General features: G+C 38.3%; 1 protein-coding gene and 1 pseudogene across 1 annotated transcript; both read left to right on the top strand.

Annotated features, from left to right (window-relative positions):
- The first annotated feature begins 207 nt into the window (after window positions 1-207).
- Window positions 208-1,993, top strand: LOC148696309 (uncharacterized; annotated as a pseudogene).
- Window positions 1,994-11,830: 9,837 nt separating this feature from the next.
- On the top strand, window positions 11,831-20,107 carry LOC137710777 (uncharacterized). Its single transcript, XM_068449900.2, has 12 exons — window positions 11,831-12,256; window positions 13,338-13,456; window positions 13,548-13,654; window positions 13,738-13,825; window positions 15,293-16,373; window positions 16,523-16,577; window positions 16,671-16,752; window positions 16,902-16,982; window positions 18,759-18,863; window positions 18,948-18,997; window positions 19,233-19,350; window positions 19,680-20,107. The coding sequence occupies exons 1-12, from the start codon at window positions 12,037-12,039 to the stop codon at window positions 19,761-19,763; spliced, it is 2,190 nt and encodes a 729-aa protein (XP_068306001.2). The 5' UTR covers window positions 11,831-12,036; the 3' UTR covers window positions 19,764-20,107.
- Window positions 20,108-24,852: the final 4,745 nt, after the last annotated feature.

Below are 24,852 nucleotides of genomic sequence, written 5' to 3'. Positions count from 1 at the left end.
CCCAAATGCAAGGCCCATCCCTTCTCAAACACACATTGTTTTGAGCTTGCTGTACAAGAAGCTCTGCTTCCTTCCCCCAGGCTCAGGCCCGGCCTTCAAAGCCCAATCCGCGTTTTCTGCTTCATCCGTGCCTTTGACTTGCAACTCACCACACACCTCAGGCCTGCCCTCCGAAACACAGGTCGCAGCCCATTAACCAGCCAGCACCACAGGCGATGTCGTATGTTAAAAATCTGGTCCCCAACAATCCGGTTCAGACCCGAGGTGTGGACTCCGAGAAGATGTTTAGCAACAGGTTGCAAGAGTTGGAGAAACAGCTTCTCGACGATAACGACGAAGGCGACGCTGTTTCTGTCATTACCAAAACCAACAGCGAGTGGTCCGAGACGATACAGAATCTGATGGGTACGGCAGCTCCAAGTCAGAACCAGAAGCCCGTTTCGCCGTCGCCTACTTCGTCGTCGTCTTCCTCGTCCTCCGTAGCGTCTCCTGCTACCTCCACGTGTTCCAAGCAGTCACTCATGGAAGCCGCGACGGCTATTTCTGATGGGAAATCTGAGGCCGCTATGGAGATCCTCACCCGGATGAATTCGACCCAGGTCGCGAATCCTAGACCCAGTTCAGAACAAAGGCTTCTGGAGTTCATGGGTTTAGCTTTGAAGTCTCGAGTCAACCCGATTGATAACCCGGCTCCGATAGCGGAGCTTTTTAGGCAGGAGCATACCGGGTCGACTCAGTCGCTTTACGAGTTATCTCCGTGTTTCAGACTCGGATTTATGGCCGCTAACCTAGCAATCCTAGAAGCGACCATGACGGACCAATCAGCGACCAGTAAGGTTCATGTGATTGACTTCGACATAGGGCAGGGTGGTCAGTACGTGCTTCTTTTCCACGCGCTCGTCGCGCGTCAGAATGTCAGGCCCGCTGTCGTGAAGATCACCACCGTCGCTGATAATGGCGGGGAGGAGAGGCTGAGAAAGAGCCCATCCTTATTAGAGTTAATTCAAATGAAGCTTGCTCAAGGGAGTGCTTCTGCAGCTGGAGCGACAGAGAGCAAAAATCTTAACTCTGGAGTTAAAAAATGAATGTAAAGCAAATGCTCCATTAGGGACGGTGGATAAGCTGAAGGCTTCGAATTTTCCAGCTTCACTTTTAAGGATTGGGGGTTGGGAGTATAAATCAAGATATGAGGGAGATTTAGTGGCGAAGTGTTACTTTGCTAAGCATAAGCTTGTTTGGGAAGTTCTCGAAGGTGGTCTCAAGAGTAAAATAGAAATCCAGTGGTTAGATATTATGGCTCTGAAAGCAAATTGTCCTGATGATGGACCTGGTACTTTTACTGTTGTGTTGGCTAGACAACCCCTTTTCTTCCGGGAGACTAACCCTCAACCTAGAAAGCACACATTGTGGCAGGCAACAGCAGATTTTACTGGTGGACAAGCTAGCAGTTATAGGGAACATTTTCTGGAATGCCTGCAAGGATTATTAAACAAACATTTTGAAAAGCTTATCCAGTGTGACACACGACTTTGCGTCTTAAGCCAGCAGCCAGAGATTGTTTTGAAATCACCATATTTTGAACCATGCTCTTCTGCTTTTGAATATCCAGGCGAATGCAAAGGTCATGGTTTTGGTCAACTGGGGAATGGACCAAATGGTAAAGGTTTGTCTGTTGCAGGTTTCCAAGATATAGCATCACCATCTGCAAGCCAGTCATCTTCTTTGAATATAGACCAGCAGGATACAGCTTCTATGGCATTCGAATATCAGTCCAGAGAAGCGTCTTCCCCCAGCTCAGTTATGGATGCTCGTGCAATGGAAGGAAATGGCAGTTCAGAAGCTGTTAATTCCAGGGAGGAGCAAATGGAGCTCAAACTCCAACAGTAGCTTGTTCGCTGCCCGTCAACGCCTCCACCGATTGCAGCAGCAACCATCCTTGCCGTCTTTGCCGCTGTCAACTCCTCCCGCGGAGTGTTCCTTCTTCATCTCCATCGATGGAGGCATTTGCAGCACTACTAAAAAAATAAAAATAAAAATAAAAAATAAAAAAAAAAACACAACGGAGATCTCACCAAAATGCAGCAACAGCATCCACTAACTACCTTAAGCTCCTCACTCCGGCCACCATGATCAAAATCAACGAAGAGCTTCATTGACCGCTGTCAAACGACTAGTCGGTCTTCAAACTCGACGCCTTACACTCTGCCTCAAGATCTGGCTGCTTCTGCACCTCCGCCATGGCTGCTGCCTTTGAATGTGATCAACAAAATCAAAGTTTGTCAACTCACACCCAAAGACCTCATCCGTCTGCTTGCCTCTGCTGCTGCCTTTGAATGTGATTGACAAAATCAAAGTTTGTCAACTCACACCCAAAGATCTCCTCCGTCTTCTCTCGAGCTTGGCCTGGGTTTTCACCCACAAACTCAGCCTTGCAGATCACCATATAAAGAAAAAAAATGATGGAATCTGAATGGACAGCACCATCCAAAAATAAAAAAATAAAAAAATAAAAAAATAAAAAAAAAATATATATATATATATATATAATAATAATAAAAACAATGATGGTGCTTCTGGAACCATGTGCAAAAAGAAAAAAATATATATATATATAATAAAAAGAAAGAAAAAAACAATGATGGTGCTTCTGGCACCATCTGAAATATATATATATATATATATATATATATATATATATATATATAAATGAATGGTGGATCAGTGCCACCGAAAGCAAAGAAAAGTAAAAAAAAAATAAAATAAAATAAAATAAAAAAGGAATGATGATGGACGGTGATGTATATGTTTTATCTGTATTTAGCACAATACACTGAATAAAATAAAGCATGTCCATTAATCTCCAAGAAATTACAAGTGTGTACAAAAAAAAAAAAAAAAAAAAAAAAAAAAAGATGGAGCTTTCACAAAGGATGTTCACGTGAAGCCCCATTACTTGGCAAAACTCTAGAAGCGGAAGGCATCGGAGCAGAAGGCATCGGAGCGGGAGGCATTGAAGCTAGAGCATTCCAGGCCTCAATACTTGGCCAAACGCTGGAAGACCCAGGAAAAAGGTGCCTCTGGAGGAAAGACGAAAACCTTTGACGGTCACTTTGAATCCGACCTTCAGACTCTTGCAGCTCATCAAGCTTCCTCTTCATGCCCGTCGAATAGTTGTTTGCAAGCACGTGCAAACTTCTATTCTCATACTTCAGCTGCTTGATCTCTTGCTTGAGACTTTCCACCTCTGCCATCAACGATTCAACCTGACGGGAGCGAGCAAGTAGGCGTTGGCCCATGTTGGACACAGAGCCTGCACACTGAACGCTGAGAGCGAGGGACTCTTGAACGGCCAACTCATCGGACCGTCCTGAAAGCAGCCTACTATCCTTAGGAGTGAGGAGGTTTCTAGCTACTATCGTAGCTGTTGTTGCATCCGTCATCATGGAGTCTTCACCTGTAAGAGGACCGTTAGAAGATAAAAAAGAAGGGCGCCATACATTACCTTGACAGGGTGCAACCGGATCGCTGCTGAGACTCAAATCTAAGCAAAGGTTCGATGAGTTAGTCATTTTTCAAAGGTGTTCAGAGAGAAGGGGTGGATGGAGATAATTCTCAAAAGGCCGGAGACGATTTTCAAGAATGGGCAATTTTCAGAGTGTGTATGTTGGAGTGATCGATACCTCTGAAAAAAGCCAAGCGACACGACCACCGATTCAAAAATCCGGATTTTCCTGCGTGAAGTTCGGCAACGCGTTCGCGGCTTTTCAGAAAACGCGTTCAACTTTGTCAAAAGATATCTGACAAAGTCGAGAACACGTGGAGGCCATCATCGCAACTACACGTCTTTAGCCGACAAGCGCAAAGTTCGGCGACGCTTTCTCTGCTTTTCAGAAAACGCGTGCAACTTTGTCAAAAGTGGTGCTCGTTCAGAAATCGAAGAGGCGTCGCTCAGAAATCGAAGAGGCGTCGTTCAGATATCGAAGAGACGTTTGTCGACAAGGGTAAAAGAACAAGACCACCACTTGCTATTAAGAAATCCCTATATGTGTCGACCTTCGTCTCTTATGGCAAGGCAGACCTGAAGAAAATGCCCAACTCTTCCTCACCTCTGAGGGCGCACTCCCAGCAAAGCCTCTCGAAATACTCAATTCTTCTTCTTCCCTTGAGAAAACCTATTCAACCTTTGAAGACACCAGATGCCTGGAGTACAGATGACCCAGGAGGAAACGATAGATTGAAGCATGTGCTGATTCATTCACCGCTTCTTCAAAAGCAAATGTATCTCATATCATCAAGGGCGAAAGCAAAGGTATCTCATATCATGCTTTTTCCCTATCTTTTCCTTTGCCCTTGTTCTCACCTGCCAAGACAAGGACAGAGAAAGCAATATGTCGGAACCTCCACTCAAACCAGTTGCCACCAAGAAGTGAAGCACCATTTAAATGCAAAGGTTGCATTCAACTCCTGCATCGAAGGACAAATACTACAAGAGAAGATGCTAAACCTGCATAAGGAAATACCACTTCTGCAAAGGGGAGCAAGTAAGGCAAGTGAAAATGATACATCGAAGCATGTGGAGACAAGCACAACAAATATATGTGCTGATTCATTCGCTGCTTCTTCGAAAGCAAAGGTATCTCATATCATGCTTTTTCCCTGTCTTTTCCTTTGTTTTTGTTATTACTCGCATGGCAAAGTGAAAGAGAGCAGTCAGCGGCACTTGGAGTCAGTCTTCCGATCTGGAACCGACTACCTGGAATCTATTCCTGATTGCTTACCTAGTATTGCTCTCGAGTAGTCATCTTCAACGGTTGATACACTGCTAGAGAAGGGACAAGGAAACTTCAATCTTTCCAATTCGTATTGAATACGAATTGGAAATATTGAACAAAGAAACAGGTCAGCACCCCCACCTCGTATTTGCCTGCCATATCCTGAAACCGCTCGTAGATCTTCAGGGGGAGACCAAAAGAATCATGCTGCCCAGTTTAAGAGTAGCACAAAGGAAAATCAACGAGCGGAGGAGACCAGAAGAATCCTCCAGCCCAGTTCAAGATCAAGCCTCAATGGCCCTTGAAGAAATCACAAGTCCGATTCAAAATCAAGTGTTCACCACCCTTGAATCAAATTCAACTCCAGATAAAAGGAGTAAGTTCAGACCTTCGGAGGAGACCAAAAGAATCTTCCAGCCCAGTTCAAGATTAAGCTTGTGGAAAATCAACGATTGGAGGAAACCAGAAAATCTTCCAGTCGAACTCAAGATCAAGCCTCGATGGCCCTTGAAGAAATTTCCAGCTCAATTCAAGATCAAGCCTCGACGGCCCTTGGGTTGACATCTACATTAAGGGACTTCAAAACGCATCTTCTACACGTGACAAGCACATGCCTACGACGCGCCTTGAAGTGGGGGCATTTGTAGACATCAAAATTTCGGTGAAATGAATGTTGACCAATAATTAAAATTTCAACACTCACGTGTCACATAAATTTTACATGTAGCGTGTGACTCAACGAAAAATCGAAATAAATTGGAAAAGTCATCAAATAGGACACGTGTCAATACCTGGCAGAAATGATTTATTTCATCTGATTATTTAAATCCAAAAATCAAGTTTTGGAATTCTATAAATAGGAAGCCAAGGCATTCAAAAAGAAAAAGGAAGGAAGGAGAAAGAAAGGAAGAAAGAAAGAAAGAAGGGAATTTACATCACACCAAAACCTTGAAGCCTCGAAACTCTAAAGCTCTCAAGCAAATCCCGAAGGATTAAGAAAACACTCTTCGTTCTTCGTCAAATCCTCCTTCAAAGGTCAAGCCCCAACGGCCCTTGAAGAACTTCCACCGACTCAAGATCAAGCCCCGACGGCCCCTTGAAGAAAGTGTTCATCATCCGTTCATCCTAAGATCAAGCCCCAACGGCCCTTTGGATCAACAACCTCAACAAATCCACACATCCAATCGTTCTTCAAGATTAAGCCCAAAAGCCCTTGAAGATCCGCTCATCCATCAACCTTCAAGATCAAGCCCAAAAGCCCTTGAAGAAATCCATACATCCAATTGTTCTTCAAGATCAAGCCCAAAAGCCCTCGAAGATCCGTTCATCAACTGTTCATCCCTAGATCAAGCCCCGACGGCCCTTTGGATCAACAGCTCATCCACAAACCTTCACCCTACGAAGATAGAATCAGAGGATCAAATGACAAAGAGATTGTAACCCAAAAATCATTAAACACAAAAATATATTTTGTACACGTATTCTTGTTTCTTGTTTCAGGAATTTTTCGTGTTTACAACAACATTTATGTTTTAGGCAACTCCGACCTTGTCGTACAGGTTGCCCATGAGTCGTGCATGTTATATTAGATGCAATTAGAGCTCATAAACTTGCAACCCCGATGTTAGTGCCCCCGTCCGTGGCCAGGGCACAGTCTTTCACGTGATGTTCACCTCCCACATCTTACGCTCACCTTGGATCCAAGGTAGGTGCACAATCCTGTTGTACAGACCATAATAGGTGGTTCCGACTCGTAGGTGACCCACGATCATTCACATAGTTTTCACGTGATCATAGCACTTGAGCGTATTTATTTACACTTATTCTTCTCGTACAGACCACTTTAGGTGGTTTCGACTTGTGTACAGGTATACTTATTGAGCTATTGGCTAGCATGTTGATGAGCTATTGGCTAGCATGTTATTAAGCTATTGGCTAGCATGTTATTGAGCTATTGGTTGCATGTTATTGAGCTATTGACTAGCATGTTGATGAGTTATTGGCTAGCATGTTATTGAGCTATTGGCTAACATGTTATTGAGTTATTGGCTAATATGTTGATTAGCTATTAGCTAGCATGTTGATGAGCTATTGATTTAGCCGTACAGGCCACAATAGGTGGATCCGGCTGATATACCATTTCATATTGATTTATTTCACCTGGGGTACTTATTCTTATTGAGATATTTGACACAGCATAACTGTGAGACTGTTATTTTGGTTATGGTTTTGAGTTATAGTCACGCTTGTTATTTTCTGGGAAATTATACAGTTGTTACCGTGAGGGGCTACTACCTTTGGTAATTAAAATTGGTTTGAAAAGTTTTGATTCACTCACTCACATTTTCTATTTTTGCACCCTCTAGGTTCTAGCAGCGGAGTTCCATATCGACGAGGATTTGTGGCACTTTTCAGTACATATGTCTTTTTTATGATGGTATAATCATTATCTTACCTTACTGTACTATACATATGCTCTGTATCACGCGTGAAATGGGTCCAGACCCGCTCACCGCTCACTCAGGTACTTAGGCACTTTTAGATTTTAATTTAATCATATTTTATACATTATCACACTTTGTGGCTTCGTCACCTTCCAGGTGTTGGCCAGCACGTCTCAATTCGGGGTCCTAGTGGACATTTCGGGTCGGGGTGTGTCAAGTCGAACTCTAGAAAGCTTTCATAATTCCCATAAACAAGTAGAAACTTCACCAAACTATTTAATTTGAGATTTTATTTTCTAAATGGGTGTCAAGATAAATTTACATTTTGAATTGGGTTTGTGAGGTTAGTTTAGGTAGTAAATTTAGATTTAAAGAGATAGTAAGTATTTAATTAAAAATAATATAGGTGTAGAGAATAAATTGGGTGTAAAAAAAGGTTATATGAGTTCAAATAAAATTTCTCTATATGTATATGTATATATCCACTAATTAATCAAATTTGGCAAGCTAAGTTTCTCTCCTAATGATGTATGAAGACTACATTTACGAGAGAAGCCAGATTCCTTGTTTATTTCTATATGAATCTACTCTTACGAAAGCGGTTTTATTAGCATCAAGAAAAAGAAGTTTCAAAGAGGGCATCATAGATTAATGACTCAAAAACTAAAAAAAAAAAAAATACAACTTGGCCAATCTAATATCCACCACTCTAGGCCTTATTGTTAGTACTATATTTCCCACAAAACACGAAAAGCCACACGGGCAGCAGGCACGCGCAACATGTACGATGAAGGGCAAAATGGCCAATTCACTGCACAATCCCACCAAAATCAGAAAACATTGAAGAAAATGAGGGGCAAATCCGTCCGCACATTATAGATCAATAGTAACCCCAAGTTGGGTTTTAGTATATATAATATGTGAGATTATTTAATGAGCAAATATAACAAACAAATTTGATGATCTCAACTTTACTAAATGATTCATTGTACACTTTTTTGTTAGGAAAACATCATTTATTAGGAGAGTAACTTAAATGAAACAGATTCAATGCCATGTGGCGTTTCGATACAATAATATATTGTCACGTGAAGAAAAAACTTGAACATGACAATATATTATTGAAAAAGAAACATCACGTGTCTGTGAATCTGATTCATGTAAATCCTTGTCTCCCATCTATGGGTACTCTTAAATGGTATTGTAATACCCTAGGGTTAATTAATCTAGCACCTTGTTCCAAGGTATAATTTTGTTTAACTAAAATGTCACTCACTTAAATATCCGTGATCAGATATTAAATGTCGATACATCGACAATAACAGCAAAACACGAGTACAAACTTCGTGAGAGAATTAAATTGTTTTTTTATCAATGTCGTGGATGGGAATACAATATTTAAGAGAGGGTCGCATGAGATTTTATTTATTTATTTATTAAAAAAAAAAGGAAATTTCATTAATAAACGAAGACGAAAATTCAAAATTTGAATTGAATACAACGGATGAGGATCCCTCTCCTGATCCTATTCCGAATACAACACCCCTTAACATGAAACAATAAAGCACTAGATTACCATAAACATTAATTGTTAGTGCCGAAAGAAACCAAGGTACCAGAAATTAAAATGCTTGCCGATTTTGGCTATCAAAGGCCATATTCAGTTTGGAATTGATGTGTTTTTTTAATAAATTGTTTCTGTTGTGTTTTAAAAATAATCAATTATAAAATAAAGCAGTTGAATGTTTGATAAATTGTATTTTTAAAAGTGTTGTGAGTATAAAAAAGCAATGTAAAAAGTGTCTAGAACGATAAATAATGTCATTGTTTAACATTAATGAGCATATTACAGCAATTAAAAATATTCTAAAGACTTAACTTAGTTTTTATTAAAGTGGCTTTTAAGAGCAACCTACATGATGTGCGACATCCCACATCGCCCAGGGGAGTGATTCTTAAATGTATATTCACATCTCTACCTAGCACGAGGCATTTTGGGAGCTCACTGGCTTCGGGTTCTGTGGGAACTCCGAAGTTAAGCGAGTAGCGCGCGAGAGCATTCCCAAGATGGATGACCCATCGGGAAGTTCTCGTGTGAATTCCCAAAAACAAAACCGTGAGGGCGTGGTCGGGGCCCAAAGCGGACAATATCGTGCTACGGTGGTGGAGCGGGCCCGGGAAGTGATCCGCCCCGGGCCGGGATGTGACAAATTGGTATCAGAGCCTAACCCTAGCCGCGTGTGTGCCGACGAGGACGTCGGGCCCCTAAGGGGGGTGGATTGTGACATCCCACATCGCCCAGGGGAGTGATCCTTAAATGTATATTATCATCCTTACCTAGCACGAGGCCTTTTGGGAGCTCACTAGCTTCGAGTTCCATGGGAACTCCGAAGTTAAGCGAGTAGCGCGCGAGAGCACTCCCAGGATGGGTGACCCATCGGGAAGTTCTCGTGTGAGTTCCCAGAAACAAAACCGTGAAGGCGTGGTCGGGGCTCAAAGCAGACAATATCGTGCTACGGTGGTGGAGTGGGCCCGACAAGTGGTCCCGCCCGGGCCGGGATGTGACATGCTGCTTTTAAAAGCTACTATCTGGATGTCATTACTTTTAAAATAACCAATATATTTTATTTTTACCAAACATTTTTTTACTACTTAAGTTTAAACTGGAGCAGCTTCTAGTGGAAAAAAAAAAAAAAAAAAAAAAAAAAAAGCAATACCAAACAGGGCATTAGTCTCAAAAAGACCATATTAGAACATATTCAACCCGTCTAGCATCCACTTGGACTTTTCCTCCTTAACGAGTCACATTTGACCCAACAGGATCCTTTTTGTGAAGATCAGGGATCTATGAATTGTGTTCGTTCATCTTACATCATGCGGTCAGTTTTCGTCAAATACTGTTTATGTTTAATTATAAATAAAAAAATTTTAAAACATTTATGGTTGCACGATGTACGATGAATGGACACGATTCATAGATTCCTGGATCCTCACAAAGAAGATCCGGAGAGAATCGGATTCAGATTTGACAACCTCCACAACCACATCATCAATTACATAGAGAGAGCTAGATGAGATTGGTGAGTGAGTGAGTTTGTAAGGGACTTCGTCATGGCAATCCACCTTTTTGCAGGGCTAAGAAGACTCACATATGCATTTCAGCCTCTCCCGGGGCACCATTGTGTGATTTACCAGCACTAGAAATCCAACCCATAACGTGCCATGTGAAATATAGGTCTAACATTCATCTGCAATCACAGGGTCATTTTGTGGTGGTTTAACAGAGTGTTCTAAAAATCGGCCTAGCCGGAGTGGTCGTCCGCCTGGATTAAGCTCAAATCGGGAGGCAAATTAGGGAAGAGATAAGACGGGCGCCTAAGGGGCTTGGGTGGGCACCTAAGAGTGCTAGGCGGCAACTGGGGCGCCTAGGCGGGCGTCAGAGACTTAGGCGGTCTGGGTATGGGTGAGAAAGAAGCAACGCTATGACTCTGTTTTAACTCTGCAACTCCATGAAGAGAGCTGCTTCCAAGGAAGAAGAAGACACTGAGCCACACCCACAGGACAAAGCCTCATTTTTTTTCAATTTTGTTTTTAATTGATGCCCAATCAAGAAGCGCCACCTAACATCCTAATTAGTAAAAGCCTAACAAATATGGTTCTGACAGAAGAAAAAGCAAATATGGTTTCACAAGAAACAAAGCCCAGCCTCCTTTATTTATTTGAAAACAAGGTCCACCAATTATTTATAACATATGGGTTTAAAAGGATTTGGATCCTCTCCTGAGCTAATGGAGATGATCCTCCTGACCAGTCATCATGGGCCGTTGGATTTTTATTCAACGGCTACAATCATTATAACTTTAAAGGGACCCTCTATTTGTAGTCGTTGGATAAAAATCCAACGATCCATGATGATTGGTCATGAGGATCCTCTCCATTAGCTCAAGAGAGGATCCAAATCCGGTTTACAAATATTACAAAACCAACATTTACCCTAAAATTTTATACATAAATCCATATATTCATACTTATAATTATTCAATTAATAATTGTGTTTTTTCTTTCTTTCTATTTTTAAGTGTGCATAAGCACTTATATATGTGTGTGTGTGTGTGTGTAGTAAATTTATTTAATTGAAATCAAGGAGGGTTGCAACAAAACGTCTTAGTTGAAATCTGGGATGCTAAAGATGTCACATCCTGCCCCGGGATGTGGTGGGGGCCAAGACCACTTCTTAGAAACAAAATTGTGAGGGTGTGGTAGAGGCCCAAAATGGACAATATCGTGCTACAATACTCCTCACTAAGGTTATATGGCATATATGCTTAATGTGTTTTTAAATTTTGGACATGTTGGATACTCTTTTTGCATTTTATCATTCTTTCATTATCTTATCCATGCATTTCATACAAGTATAACATTTTGTAAGTGTCAATATGCACTTATTTATAAGATATTAAAGAAATTTACATAAACCCTCTTAGACCCTGCCTAACCACCCAAGCGCTAGGCACTAACCCGCCGCGCATAGCTCTTTGTAGAACCTTGGTTTAACACAATTGGAAACTTTCATTTTCTTTCTTGGACAAGAAATAAGAAAATTCATCTTCCATTAAATATAAAATTTCCAACAAAAATATTATTGGAGGAAAAAAGAAAAAGGAAAAAGAAAAGCAGAACTTGCTCTGGCGTTTCCGTCAAACCAAAAAATTGTAAATACTCCACGAATCACAATCCCCCTCTCTCCTCTCTCCTCTCTCTTTCTCTAAACCAGCAGAAAAGAAAACGAAAAACGTGGTGATAAAAAATCAATTACAGCCATGGCGTCGTCGTCGTCGACTGAAGAACCGAATCCGGAGCAGCTGCAGCGGCAGCAGCCACCACAACCGCCGCCGCAGCAACAGCAACAACAGCAGCAGCAGCAGCAACCACAATCAGTGAAAGAGTGCGTGCACAAGACCAAGCTAATCCAATTCTTGGGACGCTCCGCGCCTATCGTCCTCCAGAACGACAATGGTCCCTGCCCGCTGCTCGCAATCTGTAGTTCATCTCTCTCTGTCTCGTTCGCTTTGGGTTTCTCTTTCTGATTTTTCTTGCTTTTGGATTTGGATTGATTGGTTGCCATTAGAAAGTAGAGGAAAATGATTAGGGGATTGGAATTTTGACTCGTAATCTGAAGTTGTTTCGTGGTTTTCTGTCAATTGTGAGTTGCAGGTGTGTTAGTGTAGTCAGAAACTGAGATTCGAAAATTCTGTTATTTTTCATACGCTTTTTTCTGGCAAACAAACAAACATGGAGGAAAATACCGACTTGATCACTCAATACTCTGTATTCTCCATTTATTTGGTCTTCTTTTGATTCTGAATCAAGATTTGATCCTGGCAAACATCGATTAATCATTTTTGTAATATATTCAAAATCGGAGGATCCTGTGATCAGTTTCCAGTTCATTTCTAGGGTTTTCGGATCGTCAATCTTGTTGATTATGAAAAAATGTTTTTTCCAATGTGGGATTTGATACTCTCAACACGCCCCTTGTGGCAAATTTTTAATGCTATCATGTGGACAACACAAATCGGGTGGAACACGTGGGGCCTTGGGTTTCACACGCAGAACAAGCTGCTCTGGTACCATAAAAAAGTTGATTTTTGGATTGAACGACTACTCTATTTGGTTGTCAAGCCGAGAACAAACAATCTCGCCATTACATTATTTCTGTTTCTCTAATCGCTCTTCAATTATTATTGTTATTATTTTCAATTGTCATTTTCTTGAATAGCTATTTGGTTGCTGGGAGATCTGTGGAAATTAATGGGTAACTTTATGAATCTTAAGTGCCATTGCTATTTGATTTTAATTAAATGAACAGTTCGATTTAGCTAAAAAAAATTCTTGTATGAGGTCAGGCCTATGACAAATTACTGGGTCCTGGATGGGTTCCTTATGTAGGAACAAAAATTTCATGCACGCTTGTATGTTTGGTTTCTTATGCAAGTGAATTTGAACATGAATAATCCTGTGATGTACACCTACGGAAACAGATGCATACCAAGATTATTATTTGATTCGGGGAAAAGGACTCATGCCTTCTTTTGTTGGTTTGAATTTGGGTTTCCTACAGGTAACGTTCTCTCGCTGAGGAACAGCTTGAATTTGAGTCCAGACACGTCAGAAGTATCACAGGAGAAACTACTTTCGCTCATTGCTGAACGACTAATTGATTCTAACAGTAATATTGATGTAATTAATAACAATTTTTTTCATGACCACCTCCCAGTTTCTCTCTTTCTTTTTGTAAATTGATGCGAACTATGTTGTTATTGTGATATAGAATAAAGATGCAGGATATGTAGAAAACCAACAGCAAAACATTGCTGATGCTATTGATCATCTCCCTCAACTTGCAACGGGGATTGATGTTAATATAAAATTCAGAAGGTTGCCATTGTTTATTTCCACCAGTAGTTTATTGTGATGTTCTTCATTGTGAGTTTTAACTGAAATTTAACTAATGATTGCAGGATAGATGATTTTGAGTTTACACCAGAGTGTGCCATATTTGACCTGTTAGACATTCCACTATATCATGGTTGGATCGTTGATCCGCAGGTTTGCTTCTTAGTTCTCCAGCCTTAGGTAGCAGGAGTAAAGTAGAGTTATTCAAGCACTAATTTTGCTTATTGCAAGTCTGATGGTTGCTGTAGGTTGGTGCATTTGGGCCTGGTGAAGTACGCTCCCTTAATGCTTGTTTGCCTCACATAATATTAGTAATTGAAAATTTGGGGAGAGAATTATATGCACTATTCATAAGCCCAAAAGGGATAACTCTAATCACAGATTCACAATAAGATGCTAAATCACAACCATACTATGCACAAAGTAGAAACTACATCAAACTGTAAACAAATTGGGAAAGAAAACCTTATTTCCCAAGATCATCATTCTCCAACCTGTTGCATAATTTGAATATTTAATGAATAACTTAGAAACGTAAAAGGAACTGACATAATTAAATGAAAAGCATTGAAAAAAAATAGATTTGTGCTTATGCTTCCTTGAATGATTGTTTCATGCCTATAAACTAGATGGCATCATATACCTCTACAACATAAAGACATCACGTGTCTGCACAAAACAACTGTATTAGATTTCACGCACCTAACTACTTAAACAACTTTACAATGTGTGCCTCCACAATATAAAGATATCTTGTGTCTTCATAAAATGACTAAAATCGCACAAAAAAGATGGTCCAAAACTTTATGGCCGAAAAAAGAACATAAATTGTATATTGAATTTATGGGTAGGAATAATCAATTCGGTCTCATGTTAGGCAAGCACAATAGAGCCACGGATCAAAATTGCTCTTGCATAACATGTACAGGTCCTGATGTGTACATGTGTGTATTGCCAAGATGGAATCTGGTGGATTTTGGGTACTTGTAATCCCTCTGTGCCACAAGAGTGGGCAATTACTGGGCTAAAATTCATGTAGTGGCCACCAAAGGGGTTTTGATGGGATTTGAACTCAGGATTTGAGGTCTGCATGCATACATCTACTTTAAACCAGGCCTCAATATATATGGAAATTTCTAGTAATGAAATGTCATGTATCACATCATAACTGGAAACAAATTCAGAAAGTCTGTTGCTTAGGTATTGGATTGACCATCACATGAGTGGAATTTCGACATGCATTTGATCTCTGCAAATTTCTGGAGTGGGAAAACAGCATATAGTTTGAAAATTCAAATGATTTTCCTGTGTTGGTGTATCTCATTATTATGTCATTAATATAATGATCAAAGTTTTTTGGGGAAACTTGTTACTGATACAATATGCTATGTTTCTACTTTTTCATTTTATTTTTTTAATTTTTTAGGAAAATTCATGATATTCTCAGTAGGCTACTAGGCTACAGTGTACACGTACTTTATTCCCTGGTTTGTAACATTGTATTGTTTCTTTCATAATTCATTGAATAAAATGTTCTGATTTTTGTTGAAGAATATGCCATCTGAGATTTACTGTATGGCTTTTGTTTTCGTAATCAATTTTCTGGTGTATGTTGACCAGGATGATGATACTGCCAATGCAATTGGGTCAAAGTCTTATAATGCTCTCATGGGGGAGCTTGTTGCATTGGAAACCCAGAATATGCAGAGTGAGTGTAAGAATACTCCAGAAGAAGATTGCGTTGATTTTGCTGCTGCAACAACTGCAACCCTGGGAGTCCCTACACCATGCCTTTCTACAACTAGATCTTTCGACAAGTCTCCACATTCAGCTTCTGATGAACCAAAGGCAAGAAAAGGTGACCGTGAAGAAGAAGAGGAGTTGGTGAGGGCTTTACAAATGTCTGAGGCCGAATTGACAACCTTAGTTCGTTATCCACGTGCAGTTGTCAGTACTAACAGAGCCCCTCTGTCGATTAGTTCAGATGCAAGTACACTTCCTGAGAAGGTTATGCCAGTAGATTCTGTAGATGAATCAGAGAATCACGCTGCTGTATACGATAATGTCCATCAGTCAGAACTGTATGTACCAGAAGCTTGCAATGCCTCCAGGAATGAGAGTAATGCGATATCTTTATATACTACTCCAGAGCAAAAAGCATGTTCCTCATTGTCAGAGACTGTTAAGGCAGAAAATTATGATCAGCCAACTGATATGAAATCAGAAGAGCGTCTTTCCTCTGATCTGGAAGTCAAAAGCACTACAAATGAATCAGTCAAGATTGAAAGTGGAATTTCTTTTTCTCCGGGGAAAGATACTGAGTCATTGGAGGAGAACCGTACAGATGTGTCAATAGGGGATAAAAAGTTTGAGAGTCAGGCCAAGCTTACACCTGATGCTCATGGACATATAGATAAGAAAAATGAGAGCAACGAGACAGAGGGATGTTGCTCATCTGCTCCAAATGTGGGTTTGAATTCATCTACTGGCAGAATGCAGCAAAATGAGGCATCAGAAACTTTAGCATCAAGTGGTGAAGGCAGTGAGCCCATATATGAAGGAGAAGAGCGCATTCAGGATTCAGGAACTCCAGTTGTTGAAGACAGAGAGCCTGTATATGAAGGTGAGGTGGTACTCGCAAAACAAGTTGACAAAAGCCCCTTAGATGCAAGGCCCAAGAGTGAAATCACTCCACAACAAGGTGAGTGCTATACCATATTAGAGCGGAAAAATAATTATTTGTGGATCTTGTTATTTCATTTGTAAATTAGGTGACTATTTTGCATTCATTTAATGTTTTTAATGTTCTGATATATACTGTCTCCCATTGCAATTGCCAATTGGGTTCAGGTGAACTGGTTAGGACTTTTTTGAAGAACAATGCTAGTCAGTTGACTTTTTATGGGTATGCTGGCTTACTTTTTGATATTTGTAGGCCTTAATCCTTTTGGATAAAAGTTATGTTCTCCGTTAACTATTTGTTATTGTGGTTGTGCAGCCTTTTCTGCTTACAAGAGGGTCTTAAAGAGCATGAGCTATGTGTTTTCTTCCGAAATAATCACTTCAGCACCTTGTTTAAGGTTAGTATGTATTGGAAGTTTAATGACTGATGTTGCTTCTCTTGAATTGCCAGGATCACGTATTTTGGGGGGGGGGGTGGGTTGAAATCGAAATCCATATTTTTATTTCTTTTACGTAAAGTATTTACCAGATCTCTTTCCGTTTGCAGTTCAATGGTGAACTTTATCTTTTGGCTACTGATCAGGGTTACATAAATCAGCCTGATTTGGTGTGGGAAAAGCTAAATGAGGTACGATATTTAATTCCTATGTTTCTAAGTAAAGGAGATTGTTATCCATCAAGGTTTTTTAAAGCATGTTCACTGGTATTGATGATTTGATCCCAGTGAAAAGGTAGATATTGCTGATGTTTTATGTTAATATACTTATGGTGGAACCTAACCATTTTAAGGGAACTATTTAAAATGAGGAACCCGCCCAACCTGGTTAGTTTAAATTTTTATAGTCAGCTGAAATTAGACTTGGCAATCCCTTACACAACCTGAAACAACACGAAAATAACGGGTTTTGGGTCAAAACGTTAACTAACCGAATTACACGTTAAAAACTCGTTAATAACGGGTTCTTAACAGGTTTACCCGTGGTTAACCACGTTTCAACCCAATAAGAAAAACTTAGTTTGATAATTTTAAATTACTGAAAAACCTTACTACAATAACCATATTATTAAATCTAACAAAAGTGATTAAAAAATTCCAAAGCACATTAAAAATTCGTAGTAGTTAATTTACAAGTGTGAAAAATGTGAAAACATATGTAAACGCTCGTGATCACATGCTCTACACTTTGACGATGGTACATCATCGTTTCGATTTTTAAAACCCTACAAACCGTCGTGAATAGTGTTTTAGGAGGAGTTCAAAATAAATATAATAATTTATTTTAAAGTGTGAAAATGTGAAAAGAATATACAAACACTCGTGATTATATCCTCTATTCTTAGACGACAGTTGCATCATCATTTAGATTTTTAAAACCCTCATGAATAGTGTTTACTGTTTGATTGCAAACTCCGAAATCCGACACCATAATCCATAAACCCTAGATTTAGAATTAATCATCAGTTGTCGTTTGCGCTCTACTCTGCTCCTTTGATTTCATTTTTCAGATTTTCTTTTTTAAAAACATGATTTTTAGCTAATGCAGAAAAATGAACTGTTCAAATCGTTGATATCACGTTTCAGTGTCTACAGTTAATTGAAATATGAGTCGATGTTATATAGTTTCTAGAGATAAACGTAGAAATCTAAATGTGATATCAATGATCCGAACCATCATCTTTTTGCATACGCTAAAAGATCATATTTTCAGAAAAGAAAATCTGAACAAACAAAATTCGGTGAGAAGAGTGGAGTTTAAATGTAAACGATAATCAACAGTTAAAACTTTAAGTTTAAATCTATGGTTTAGGGGATTATGGTGGCGAATCTCGGAGTTGACCTCTTCAAAAAAGTTGTAGAGCTTGTCATTATGAGTGTTTGTGTGTGTGTGTATGTATATATTTTTTTTATATTTTTCACACCCCTATATTAATTCAAAAAACTATTAAAAAAAAACTTTACAACAATAGCCATAGGATTTTTTTTATTCTCACCTAATTGTTGGATTCTTTGATCTCACTTATGTTTTTAGTATTACGTTTTTCATTTGATTATTTATTGATTTAAAATATATTTTCTTTAACGGATTGGGTCATATTACCCATTCATTTTAATGGGTGTTACACAACATGACCCGTTAAGATATCGGGTATGTCACGAACACGAGAAACACAATATGAATGCAAGGTCTAGCTGAAATGTTAGATTAAGTTCATTAGCAATCCCAATATTTTCTGTCATCGAAGTATAAAAGTTCCATATGTAGAGAGAATCAGAGATGTTCAAAATAGTATGGTGCCTTGATGCACAAACTTTTAAAGTTGGATTCTTATATTCACATTGTCATGCTCTTTCTCTCACGCCCTACTATTATGTATCCTAATGATGTTTCCCTACGCATTTCAGGTCAATGGGAATACATTGTTTATGACAGGCAACTTCAAAGAATTTAAGGTAGAAAGTCATACAAATGATACATGGGATGAAAACAATGCTGTCACCAGCACTGCGGTAGGCAGGACCTTTCGTACTTTTATATTTAGTCTCTGCACAGTTTTCTGAGATGCTAATATGAAATTAATGTTTCACTTTCAGGACTATCTTGCTAGCATCGATAGTGCAGCACAAGCGGGATTCGATATGAAGTAATTATTTTACTTTGCTTCTACTTGCAGATTAGTCGTTGATTTACAATCTTTAGTTAGTTGATTTACAATCTGTAGTTTAAAACCAGATGAGAAACGAAATTTTAGGGATATTGCCACTAAAATATGGTTTTACCTTTTTCTGCAGTGCGACAAGTTACAGCTTGGTTATTAAAATATGGTTTGGCCTACGGAGTTCAAAATGTACTAATAATGTTGAATTGTGTTTTGGCAGTTCTGATATGCAGTTGGCAATTGCTTTGCAGCAGCAGGAGTTTGAACAACCGCAGCAGCGTCAAAACTCGCAGCAACCATCTAATAGTGGCAATTCAAGGATGGTTGTAGGTCCCCAGGTATAGTTTCTTGTTCAATATATGTTTTAATTATTTCTTTCTTTTTCTCCCTTTCAATTTTTTGCGGCAAAAAACTGGTGAAAATGATTGTATTACTCCATCATATGGCATTCGAACTTAATATAAGTAGTCAGATACTAATGTTGCCTAAGCATATCTTATATCACATATGTAGGGTGACCGACGTACTAATTTTGTATAAACACAATTGTCCGTGTTTTAGATTACATAGGTTTGGTGCAGTCAGTCATAGCATGGTGAAGTATTTTAGATTTTTCATTTCGGTGGATATCATATGAATCTGAGAGCAAACAATTGAAATTTTGCAGGGGCCAAGAAACAATGCCAGAACTTCGTCGGCATCCGCATCTGCAAGACCCGAAGCAAAAAAGGAGAAGTGTACTTTGATGTGAATTCCGGCAGCCTGCAGTCTTACAAGTTTGCATTGTAAATGGTGTTTGTCTTGGCCCCGAGTTATATTACGACATTAATCAACCCCGTCCAACTTTTTATGTGATTTTTAGATGAAAGTTTTTTACTGTATATAGTAAGTAGATAAACAAATCGCTTGCCGGCCCTCCCTCAAGCCTGGCAGTTACCCTAACCGGATGAATGAGGTCGGTGTTCTAACTCATCGGAGAGGTTCAGAGAAAGGTCGGATAACAGTGAAACTGGGCTCTTGTTCACTAACATTCTGAGTTGATGTAGCACGTTTTCCTATCAATCTTAATGAAGTTCCTGCATTTTCTGCCAAAAATTCATATTTTCTCAGACAATGAATTGAGTGCCATTCAATTTCACTAGTTCACCACAATGGTAACACCAAACTATTTGGAAATATTGACGAAAATGATCATTTTTCAAATCTTGGTTGTTGAACGGATCAAAATTGATATTAACGACATATTAGTCAAATGTCTTGAAATGAATAATTTGAATAATTGAAAATTTTAATTTATCATTTCAGTCCATTTCTCTAATTTTCTTTTTTAAAAGATTGAGAACAATTACAAAACTGACAGCAATGACATTCTAGGATTCATGTAATCAACCTCACTTAGTGAAATAAGGTTTTGTTATTGTCGTAAAAGATTGAGAACAATCTCATATGCTGGGTGTGGGATTATAATTTTCAAATTTGGTTCCAACACTGAGGTGATGGTATTTTATGGATTTGTAAAGGACTTACTTGACAGAAAATTGACTAAAATGATGTTTTTTAAAATCTTAATTGTCAAAATCATCAGTTTTTTTTTTTGTTTTTTTTTTGTTTTGGCTATGTTGTTGATATCTAATCGTTGTGTTGTCTTAACTAATTTTGATTAGTCAACAATAGAATTTGATTTCCGTTCATTTTGGCTAATCTCACTTAATTATTCGATGAATTACAGCATACGGTTTATATTATTGAATGGTTAAAATAATATAAGGCCCCCAAAACGTGTCAAATGCCATGTCTTCTCTATATACCCACTCGACCAGCCAAACTAGACTAAGGCCACAACATAATTGTGGAAGGTTTGACAATTTTTTTAGTGAGGAACATCAGTTGGAGAGACTATTTAGTTAAATTATATTTTGTAAATCACATAATGTGACGATTGACGGTCTGATTTCTTATTTAAATCATTAAAGAATGTATCCAACTGTCAACTGTCATGTTATGTTATCTAAAAAACAGTCTTCTTAGCATTTTCCCTTTAAAGAGAGAGAGGCCTCAAAATAACCAATAATCAAAGCTAATTTGTTCTTCGTAGGATCCACATCAACACACCAACCAACCAAATTGAACCAATGGCAGCCCTCAAAATTCTTAATCACCTTGACCTTGCTCCTCAGTCCTTACCCTGAGTCATCATCATCCACAGCAAGTTTACCCTATTGAACCATCTTTGTTGACATTAATCAAGACGACCGAGTTGTGTTTAGGTCAGTCGCATGTACACGCATGAGCCAATAATTCTCGCTTAGAGCTGAGCGAAGGTATTAGCTAGACGTACTGTAATGACTCGAAGTTCCTTTCCAAAGTATCATATTATAGCATAATTTTTCTTCTTGATGATCGATGCATGTATCAAAATGAACTATGTTAAGATTGATTAAGAAGCGTATTTAAGTAATTTTGACCGTTAGTACATGTGAAAGTATCTACTATCGCAGTTGTTGCCCAATGTCCATAACATTAATTCCCTCAAATGTTAGAGAGACTAAATTTGTAAACTAAATTTTGTAAATTAAATGACATAGAAGTTGATGATTGAATTATTACTTGAACAATGATAAATGTGCTCATTTTTTATTGATGACACATCATTTAGTTTGTAATTTTAATCTATCAATTTAATCTCTTTTTATGCACATAAAAATTGTGTTGGTTAATTGAAGATGATTAGCCTACGGATTGACTTTTGGGGCACTTTTGAATCGATGAAAGACAAAATATCCGCAAGGGGAAGGAGATAAAGAGAGGTCTTTGTGGGGGCCTATCCCGATAGCGACCACACCAGATCATCTCTCTTCCTTTTTGCTTCTCTGGAAGGACCACACTTTCAATTTATTTTTATTTTGTTTTTAACTCTGATTTTTTTTTTTTTTTCATGTATTTTCTTTTTGTGAAATTATTTTATATTAAAGATTCTAAAATCCTCGAATCTCAATATTAAAAAAAGAAAAAAAATGTAAGAGATAAGAAAACGACAAAGTTACAGCTATGATGGTGAAATAGTTTTCCTTTTCCTACCACCACCACTTCCATCGAGGACGATGTTACAACGACGACTGACCAATAGAAGGAGAGATTGAGAAAGTGACAGACTGAGAGGGTGCATCTGCTTTTCCTTGTCTTTCACATTATCCATTTTTTTCCTATGCAATCCAACAACCCACTTCGAACCATACCATAACAACAGTAATATCATGTGGTGTCTCGTACTAATTATAGTAGGTATAAATATTCTAGTTGATTTTTACTTTATTACCCTAAAATATCGTGGTTTTCAAATTTTCAGACATTAAGTTTTTTATTCCTAATGTCATACCTAAAGTGTGGATTGTGGGACTCTTTCATATTACTTTTAGATTTTCCGTCAGAACCTCCGTTAACGTGTGACATAACATCCACATGGACAATGATGTGACAGACAAACAAACAACTCAAAACGCTCTATGCCAAACCCTCGCTCTACGCGAAGCTCTTCCTACACCCTTGAGAAAAAACAATAATCATCCTAACCTTCTCTGTCAACACATCTTTAGTTTTGGCTGACAACATTGTGTTGGCAACCAGCGACACCTTCAGTAGGATAAGTGAATAGCACTGGAGCCGTAGAACAAGGCGATTTAGGAGCACCTTTAGTTCGGATAAGTAAACAAAACTGCTTCTAATTGGTTGGTTATCTATCCAAGTCTCAATTAATGAAGAGTCTCTGACTTTTTCATGGAAAGATGTTACTTCATTAGCTTCCCAATGAATTGAAGTGTTGTATGATTAATTACTCTCATGTGCATTTTGTAGTTCGACATTCAGACAACCGAATCACATTCACCATCAAAACACTCATCTCCTTTGAGTATATGTGTCCCCACATCCTAATACTGATTAAGTGCACCTACATTCTCATGAATATAATGGAGGCAGCTGAACTTGGTGCATGAGATCTTGAACTTCACAGTGATTTAGGCAACTTTGTCTGCAGGTTTTAGAGCCCAAGGTCGAGACATGTTCCTTCCTTGACCATAATCGCTCGAGTATAAAAGTCAACAGTGCATTCAATACCACTATCACCACATCTCTTCTACGCACCCAATCGATTTCGATTGCGAGTTGGCACGCTCACATTCACAAGAAGGGCGTAGTTAGCTCATAATTACTGGGCATGCACGCCACGTAAACTTTATAATTTTTAGAGTCAACAGACCAATTTAGGTGGACAGCCCTCAGAGGTCTCCAAAGAACAAAAAACGAAACCATGTACGGGCAATCCACCTACTTCATGTCATGTCGATAATACGATAATACGATAATACTAAGCTCTATAGTACCAAACCTTCAATGAGCCGGTGACCAAAACTATGTCAATTCACTTTTATGACCAGAAATATTACTACTAAATTGCTAATTGTCATTATGTTATTTAAGCTCATATAAATTCATATCGCGCATTCTACATTTTCATAATTTTTAAAAATGTTATCCTCCCTAGAAACCAAATTGAAGCATGCACATTGGACGTCTACTTTGAATTTGTTATATGCATTTGTTTTGTTGTTCATTTTTTGCTCGAAATATGCATTTGTTTTGTTGAAACACTAAAAATGAGTGGTTGGTTATTATCTGTTAAAGAATACAAAACCAAATATAGATAAAATGCTTCCTTGCTACCTACGCAAACAAAATATTTACACGTAAAACAAAAGGAACATTGGAATAATATTTTGCTAAATGCTTTAGGTCTAATTTTATGCAAATCTCCCCATCAAGAATTGTTCTTCTTGTGTTATAGGTCCCACATTGCTCCTCATGATGCCTCAATCACCACAACTAATTTTTTAATACATATATATATATATAGCTAGCTATTGGTACAATATTCAAACTTTTCATGTTAATAGAAATTAGAAGGGCCTAATATTTAAATATTTGTGATTGGGACAACTTCTTGCATCCCTCCAACCAATTAAGAACATAATATTGACGTCCTCAACCACCAGAGGAAAAAACAAAGCACTCAAAGATTAGACATGATCTCTCAAATAAGAGATAATGATTTATATGGAATGAGTTTAGCGTTATTTGATCAGCAATAAACTTACAGGGAGTCCAGTATTGGTCCATGCCTATTGTAAAATTCCAGCCTTTTGTATGTACTTTATGCAAGTTTTTGCAGAAATGAGCATGTGACTCATTGGTTAGTGAGGTTTTTGCAATTCCAAATGTCCATGGCTTCAAGACTTGCTCAAAGAATAAAAATACCTTATAATATGCCTTATTTTTTACCATATTAAAACTACGCTCTCTTCATTTTTTTTTTTTTTTTTTATAATTAGCCTTATGTTTTAACATATAAAAATCATACCCTCTTTTTTAGCGAGTTGGTATTAAACAAAGGCTTACACAATCTAGAGCAAGATCTTATTTTAAGTAACGAAATTTAAATTTTTGTTCAAATTTAATTTGTTAATAATTTTTTTTTTATCAAGACTCATAAACAAGTTTTGATTTATAATATAATCATTTCAATACTAGGTTTTTCATATAAAATTTAAAACTTCACCATTTTTGTTTCATTAAAAATTTTCATGCCAATACAAAAGAATAAAACTTCTAATTTTATTCCCGTTAATTATATTGCAATATTACATATAGCTTAAAGGCTTATTCCAATTTAGTTTTCTACCTCAACCACTGCATTTGACGTTGCCGTCCAATAATCGTCTCAGCCAAGGTTTTTTTTATTTAAAGTTCCAACAAACAGATCCCACGGTTGGCAACTCATCTCTTGG

Source organism: Pyrus communis, chromosome 6 (genome assembly GCF_041283825.1).
Source record: "Pyrus communis isolate YQ-2024b chromosome 6, ASM4128382v1, whole genome shotgun sequence".
NCBI classification, from domain to species: domain Eukaryota; kingdom Viridiplantae; phylum Streptophyta; class Magnoliopsida; order Rosales; family Rosaceae; genus Pyrus; species Pyrus communis.
Note: the sequence above shows the minus strand (reverse complement) of the source record. Positions and strands in the feature narration are given on the sequence as shown.

Excerpts from the sequence above, each read along its gene's own strand:
- LOC137710777 (XM_068449900.2), top strand. The coding sequence starts at position 12,037 with ATGGCGTCGTCGTCGTCGACTGAAGAACCGAATCCGGAGCAGCTGCAG. Across the intron at positions 12,257-13,337 it reads CTGCCCGCTGCTCGCAATCT|GTAACGTTCTCTCGCTGAGG; the intron begins GTAGTTCATCTC and ends GGTTTCCTACAG. Across the intron at positions 16,374-16,522 it reads TGAAATCACTCCACAACAAG|GTGAACTGGTTAGGACTTTT; the intron begins GTGAGTGCTATA and ends AATTGGGTTCAG.